General features: G+C 38.9%; 1 protein-coding gene across 1 annotated transcript in view; it reads right to left on the reverse strand.

Annotated features, from left to right (window-relative positions):
- The window catches only part of LOC137547294 (putative gastrointestinal growth factor xP4), a 38,637-nt gene extending 31,878 nt beyond the window's left edge, over positions 1–6,759 (reverse strand). The window contains exon 1 of the mRNA XM_068270723.1: positions 6,659–6,759. Coding sequence (XP_068126824.1) covers positions 6,659–6,731 — 73 coding nt within the window. The 5' untranslated portion in view covers positions 6,732–6,759. The remainder of the gene's footprint in view (positions 1–6,658) is intronic.
- Between the last annotated feature and the right edge of the window lie 1,470 nt (positions 6,760–8,229).

Consider the following 8,229-nt stretch of genomic DNA (forward strand, 5'->3'; position numbering starts at 1 on the left):
GGATTAATACTGAAATTTTGGTACTTATCCGTTAGCCGGGCGCATCCTCTAGGTGGCGACAAAACTCCACCAGAGTTACATCTTTCACTACTATCCATGTCGGCCTGGAGGGGGAATAGTAATTAGCGCCACCTGTCGGATGCGCCCGGCTAACGGATAAGTACCGAAATTTTTATTAGTATGTTACTTTTCAAGCAAAAAATTATTAAGTATCACTTATGAAAATCTGATCATTTTCTGTGCATTTCTGTGTATTTTTTTTTTTTCATGTATTTGGTTTAGTGCTCAAATTTTGTTTGTTTGTTATTTTTAAACAAGACATTATTAAATATTGTAAATAAAAATCTGACCAGTTGTTTTAAAAAGAAGCGTTTTTCTGAGAGTTTTGCGATTGATTAGCGTTTTTTAAAATCAATCCCATTCACTTTCATTAAAATCGTGGTAAAAATTGTGGAAAAATCGCAGCGATTTTCACGTTGCGATTTTTACAGCGGTTTATTGAAAGTGAATGAGAGCTCAGCCTGTCTATTCCCCCCCCCCCCCTCATCTGTGACTAAGCACCAGTTGTAATTTGACCCCTCAGCTGTGTCAGCTGACTGCTGAGCTCATTTGTAAACAAAGGATGTTAATAATACAGTATGTCTGCTTCCATGAAAGCACAAAGTAGACACACTGCAGATTAATTGCAGGATATGTATCAGCTGTAAAAAAAAAAGGGTTTTCTGTAAATTTTATTATGCTGTTACTTATCTTTTAGAGCAGAGAGGAAGTTCTGAGTTCAGGTCCGCTTTAAAGAGTAAAAACACTGCCCTCTTCCCCTTTTTAGTTGTAGTATAACCTTATTAAAAGCAACTATTTAAAAAAATGTTTTCAAGTTTTCACATCTCTACAGATCAAAGGAAGACAGCTTGCTGCACACGGAATAGGGACTGTCTACAAATCTTTGTCTACAAGACTTTGTATGATTCCTTATCAGTGCCTGGGCAGATACAGTCATTAGAACAATTGTGCAGAGAGCAGAAATATTTTTCTCTCTGTGCCCTTAGTTGTCAGTCTCTCAGGACAGGGAGAAGAAACTTCTCCTCCCACAAGGCCCCCTGCGGCTTCTGAGCCCCCCTGCAGCTGCATCCCTTGCAGGGTCTATTGTTACGCCCATGCCTGTAGCTTATACATTTTACAGGACCACATCTACCCAACATGCAGACACAATGCTCTGGACTTTCCGGGTCCTCATCAGTGTGCATTGCAGGGATTGACGTGGCTCTCTGGGATAGGGCAAGATGGATCTCTGACCTTGTCTGTCGTGTGGCAAGATTCCAAAACCAAAGTCTGTGTGAAAGTCAGACTTGTTCTGTTTATTATTCTGTCATTGAGTTCTACAACACGGCAAATAATACCATGTGTGGCCACTTGCCAAAACTCTGCAGACCGGCCAAAGTAAACTGAAGTGGTGTGTGTTTTACGCTCCAGGACCTTGCGTGTGATAACTGCTCAGATTCAAATAAATATTGAGCTTAGGCATATTTCCTTCTAGGACCTAATCTATAGTAACTCTCTGAAGTATCCACTGTGAGCAGTAACATTCCAGCTACCTCTCCTAATGAACCAGGCAGACTTATAGGATTCATAAGTGTATTGCAGAAAACAGAGCTAAAACAATGCGTTTCGAGGGTTGCTCCCACTTCTTCAGATCATTGACAAAACAATGTGCCAAGGCTGGGGTGAATGGGTGTAAGCACCGTGAGGCTCATCAGAAGAGGTAAGTCTTCTATTGCCTCTCCTTTTAAACAATTTGAAAGCAAACCTGAAGTGAAAAAAATCTTATAATCTAATAAATTATATGTATAGTACGGATAATGTATAGGACATTAGTAGTAAATTAAAGAGTCTCATATTTTTATTATTTTAAGTTACCGGTATATAGGTTTTTTTTATAACATTTCATCATTCTGTCATATTTGCAGTTTAGAAACCATGCTCTGTATTTCAAGCAATAAAACAAAGCAGAAATAATGGCCCTTTGAACTTTCCGGCAGTAAAACCTTATCACAAGCTGTCGCTCACTGTTTCTTGGCTATTTAAGTGCTTCAGAAAACAGGAGTGTATTTACCTAAGTTGGGTTGAATAGCTCAGAGAAGCTCTTTTGCATAGATAACTGATGTTTTTTTTTAACTCTTCCTGTACTGGAAAACAACATGAGACTTTTTTCTTTGCTACTTATGTTCTATTTCCAGGCTGGACTACACATACAATTCATAATCCCATACATTTATTTTCATTTTCGTGGCTTTGAAACCACATTTATTTATTATTATAATAAAATCATGTTTCAGCCACAGCTGTGTTAGAATATGGTAGTTTTCCAGCTAACCACAAGGTGGTGCTGGTTGCTCACAAGTTGTCCTGTTACATTTTCCTCACATATTTCCTTGGCTGCCTTGAAATAAAGGAGGCGGGGCCAAAAGCTGTACATTGAATTCAAATACATTTTATAAATGTAAACATTCCTGATTTTCGTGTAAGCCACTAACTTTTTTACTGCTAAAATGTTATTATATTCAATCAAATACTTTTTCGTTCTGAAGGAAGATATGTTTACCTCTGGTTTTAAATGACTGTGTTCTGCTCTAACAGACTTTCTCATATTTCCTCCAATGAGAAAAGACTCACGAGGAGGAGGAGGGGTTTGCTTGACTGACTGGTTGAAAAAGGTTTCCCATATACCTCCTCAGCTGCTCTAGGTGTTTTTTCACTCATTATCTGTCCATCATGAGTTCCAACCTCCCTACCTCATCCCTGGCACAGTAGTCATGTGACTGCCAGGGCCGGATTTACCATAAGGCATTGTAGGCACGTGCCTACAGGCGCCTGATGATGGAAAGACGTCTCACTCCCCTCTTCGAGCTCCTCCCTCCCTCCTTCCCTATGCAGAGTCCTAATGAGAGTGTAAATGAGAGGTTATGCACCCAGCTCTCGGCATTCCACTGACCAGATCTCCCTTTAGTCAGGGGCACCCTTAGCAACCTAATACTGAGATTCCTCTAGCTACATAATACTTAAAGGCATCTCTAGCTACTTATTCTGGAGGGAGCTTCTGGCTACCTAATACTAAGGGGCACTTGTAGCTACCTATGACAGGCAAGGGAAGTAAGGGAGAAGTGACAGCTGGGCCAAGCAGCACATTTGCCGAGCGGTTCAGTCGGGGTTTGAAGGTTCATGGTGGGCGAAGTCTAATGCTGCGTACACACTTGCGATAACGATCGTTCGCTAGGAACGATAATTGAAAGACGAACGATACGGCAACGATAGGAAGAATGCAACGATGGGATGCAGCGATCATCATACACATTTTAACGATCGTTCTCGCAGAAAAGAACGATCAGAAGGAAATGTTGCGTACATATTTCTATAAAATAAAATAAAAACCACTAACATGGAGTTACATTAGATACAAATATATGATTGTTAACTTGAAAACAAAGTTTAATTGAAATTAGCAATGTAACAATCTTTACGGCCGCGCTACAAAGGAAGTACGGAAGCTGGGCAGAATTCAACGCAGGCGCATTGGCCCTTGTAACGATCTTTCTCGGCCGATGTCTGTACACACTATAGCTTTGTAACGATTGACGGTAGATACGATCCGTCAGGTTGGATATTTCCATCTTCCCGATGTCGTTCTTTTGTCGTTCGTGTTAATGATCGTAAATTTTTTTACCCGATTGTCGGCGAAACTATCCTTAATTAGCTGTTTCAAACGACCATAGTCGCCAGTGTGTACGCAGCATTAGTTGCCAGGACATCTGTGCCTATAGGCTCCTGTGATGTAAATCCAGGCCTGGTGACTGCTGTGTCACATGACCATCATGCTATGGTGATGAACAAGTATCTGATAGGTCAGAAATGATAAAGGGCATACAGCAGATGATGAACAAATGGCAAAATCAAGTAGATAACTATCAGCAATCTGCTTGTGCCAATCTCTGCAAGGCGGGTATGGTAACAGGGAGCACTAAAACGGGAGAGGAGGGGGGCAGTATAATAAGGCATAATGTAATAGGGGCAATAAATAGTGATGAGCAGAACTTTCGCATTATCGTAATTTTGTATCGTAATTCGCAATTATGATGCAAAATTGTAATACGAAATTTTGGTAAAAAAAATCATATTTAATTTCACATGTAAAAGTAAACCATACAAAATTCTGCGGAATTACACAAAATGCTCACTTTGGAGGTTAATAGAAAAGCTGCCATACATGCTATTATTACCATTGGGGAATATTAGGAACAAATCAAAATAATTTAAGGAATAAAAGTAAAAAGTTTTGAATCAGGATGACACCATTTATTGGTTAACTTAGAGGTAAATAAAAAGTAAGCTTTCGGCTAAGAAGCCTTCTTCAGACTTTGTTCCTGTATATTAACAAGATGTTAAAACACACAGCTTATATACACTGGACATTCGGAGGAGAAACATTCTTTTACAAACATAAATAAATGTTACTAGATGCCTTAAAGGGGCTCTACGGCAAAAAACTGTAAAATATGTGCAAACCTATACAAATTAGAAGTACATTTTTTCCAGAGTAAAATGAGCCATAAATGACTTTTCTCCTATGTTGCTGTCACTTACAGTAGGCAGTAGAAATCTGACAGAAGTGACAGGTTTTGGCCTAGTCCATTTCTTCATAGGGGATTTCAGCAAGGCTTTTATTCTTTATAAAGATATTCCCTAAAAAGGATTTAAACAATGATGCTGGCCAGCTTTCCTGCTTCCTACATAGTTTTTTGGCAGTTGGACAGAGCAACTGCCATTCACTAAGTGCTTTTGAAAATAAATACATCCCTGAGAATCCCCTAGAAAGCGATGGACTAGTCCAAAACCTGTCAATTCTGTCAGATTTCTACTGCCTACTGTAAGTGACAGCAACATAGGAGAAAAGTCATTTATGGCTCATTTTACTCTGGAAAAAATGTACTTCTTATTTGTATATGTTTGCACATATTTTAAATTTTACAGTTTTTCGCTGTAGTGCCTCTTTAATTGCAAGTTCAGGATTGACTCACAGGGATGCTAGCTAATTTATGATAAATAGAGAAGACCACTTGTTTGCTAACACATCACATACCACAGACTCCGGGTGATGGAGAGACATCGTAAAGCCAGAGTTCAAATATAACTAATTCAAATATAACGAATTGTGGCATTAAAAAAAAATCTTACCAGCATCTTTACTGCTGTATTTCATGTGCTGGCACAATGTGCTGGTAAATGCCACCAATTTTTTTTTAGCTGATATCAAATAGATTATATACTCTTCCTAGTTATGTTTGATCTCTGGATCAAAACAAGTGGTCTTATCTATTTGTCATAAATTAGCCAGTATCCCTGTGAGACCCTCATGAAGTTTTAATTAAAGGGGCACTATGGCGAAAAATTGTAAAATTTAAAATCTGTGCAAACATAGACAAGTAAGAAGTATGTTTTTTTCCAGAGTAAAATGAGCCATAGATTACTTTTCTCTTATGTTGCTCTCACTTACAAAAGATAGTAGAAATCTGACAGAAGAGACAGGTTTTGGACTAGTCTATCTCTTCATAGGGGATCCTCAGCAAGGCTTTTATTCTTTATAAAGATGTTCCCTAAAAAGGATTTAAACAATGATGCTGGCCAGCTTCCCTGCTCCCTACACAGTTTTCTGGCAGTGGGACAGAGCAACTGCCATTCACTAAGTGCTTTTGAAAATAAATCAATCCCTGAGAATTCCCCATGTTGAGATGGACTAGTCTAACACCTGTTACTTCTGTCAGATTTCTACTACCTACTGTAAGTGACAGCAACATAGGAGAAAAGTAATTTATGGCTCGTTTTACTCTGGAAAAAAGGTACTCCTTTATATATGTTTGCACATATTTTACAATGTTTCGCCATAGTGCCCCTTTAAGGCATCTAATGACATTTATTTATGTTTGCAAAAGAATGCTTCTCCTCCAACTGTCCAATGTATATAAGCTGTGTGTTTTAACATCTTGTTAATATACAGGAAAAAGTCTGAAGAAGGTGTATTAGCCCAAAGCTTACTTTTTATTTAAAGAGGAACTCCAGTGAAAATAATGTAGTAAAAAAAAGTGCTTCATTTTTACCATAATTATGTATAAATGATTTAGCCAGTGTTTGCTAATTGTAAAATCTTTCCTCTCCCCGATTTACATTCTGACATTTATTACATGGTGACATTTTTACTGTGGGCAGGTTATGTAGCTGCTTCTAGCTGTTTTGGCTGTTAGAGACAGCTGTAAACAGCTAATTCCTGTCTGTGAACCTTGTTACATTGTAACAAACTGCCAAAAGTACCGCGGTCCCAGAGCTTCTTGTGGGAGGGGTTTCAGCACAAAATCAGTCATACAGTGCCCCCTGATGGTCTGTTTGTGAAAAGCATTATATTTCTCATGTAAAAGAAGGTATCAGCTACTGATTGGGATAAAGTTCAATTCTAGGTTGGAGTTTCTCTTTACCTCTAAGTTAGCCAATAAATGGTATCATCCTGATTCAAAACTTGCTTTTAATACACTGTATAAATAATTACACTACACAAACAGGATACAACTAATTTCCAGTTCCGCAGGATTCCCCCTGTGAGGTAAATGGCACTTACAGATGCCAGGTATGTAGGCCTCAGTCCCTATGATGAGGGCAGCGAGCAGCCAGCAGACAGCGGATTGTTCCATCGTTTGGTCTCTGGTAGGGCTGAGCTGAAGTGTGCGGCAGTCTACTCAGACATCGCCTTATATATCACACGCTTGTTTGCTTAATTGGCGTTGATAACCTCATCTTTTGATTGTAATGAGTAAAGCACACAGGCTCGATAATATTTGCCCTGATGGTGGTGATAGGGATAGCAGCAGGCTTTGTCAAAGGCTTTATGTGACAAATATTACGTGGTGTGAAAACAGAAGCTGTTTAATTAGCCATTGATGTTGTTTTAATTCCTCACTATCTCCCTCCTGTGTACACTATTAAACTTTCCTATCTCCTCACCCCGAGATAAGGCCTGAACTGTACTCAGTGAGAAGCAGTAATTGGAGATCGGTATCGGGGTAAGTGGTCCAGCTTCACTTAGGAGCCACATCACTACTTTGTTTTCTGTTTATTGTAATAAGCTAATGAGAGTTTTTGTGTTTCTTGCTTTCATCACCGACACAGCAGTGGAAAATCTCCACGTCTATCGAAAAAAGCTGCACGGAAATTTAGGTGCTCAGTAATGCCGGTAATAAAATATTGATATTTAATATTTTCCTATTAAAGTGTAAAATGTTGGTATTATTAACTACTTCACCCCCACGCGTACGAATTTCTCCGTCCCTTTTTCCATCCTTTAACCCCCAGGGACGGAGAAATCCGTACTTTCCGCGCTCCCGCCGCTGCCCGCGCTCCCGCTCGCTCTAGCGCGCACTCCCGCGTGTAAGCACGCCGCCCGCCGCCCGCTCGGAGATCAATGAACGTGAAAATCCATTCCCGTTCGTTGATCTAAGCCCCGCAATGATCCGCTGCTTTCTCCGATAAGCAGCACGATTATTGTGGGGAAAAAAACAACTTTCTCAGCCTCCTAGTACTTCCTGAAAGTGTCCGGAAGGACGCTTGCAGGTCGCATTAAAGAAAAAGTTACTGTTGCCATCTTGTGGCCAAATAGTAAAACTACACCCTAAAGCATTTTTTACAAACAAATAAATCAGTTTTACACAAAAAATTAACTCCTTACCTCCCACACTCCCCAATTTTTTTTTTGTAATTTAAAAAAAAAAAATTACAATTAAAAAAAATACATAAATAATTACCTTAGGGACTGAACTTTTTAAATATTTATGTCAAGAGGGTATAGCACTGTTACGTTATAAACTATGGGCTTGTAATTAGGGATGGACGCAAAACTGAAAAAAATGCACCTTTATTTCCAATTAAAATATTGGCGCCAAACATTGTGATAGGGACATCATTTAAATGGTTTTATAACCGGGACAAATGGGCAAATACATTTCATGTGTTTTAATTACAGTAGCATGCATTATTTAAAAACTATAAAGGCCGAAATCTGAAAAATAATAATTTTTTTCCCACATGTTTTCCTATTTTCCCATTAAAACACATTTAGAGTAAAATAATTCTTGGCATAATGTCCCACCTAAAGAAAGCCTAATTGGTGGTGAAAAAAAACAAGATATAGTTCAT

Source organism: Hyperolius riggenbachi, chromosome 2 (genome assembly GCF_040937935.1).
Source record: "Hyperolius riggenbachi isolate aHypRig1 chromosome 2, aHypRig1.pri, whole genome shotgun sequence".
NCBI lineage: Eukaryota > Metazoa > Chordata > Amphibia > Anura > Hyperoliidae > Hyperolius > Hyperolius riggenbachi.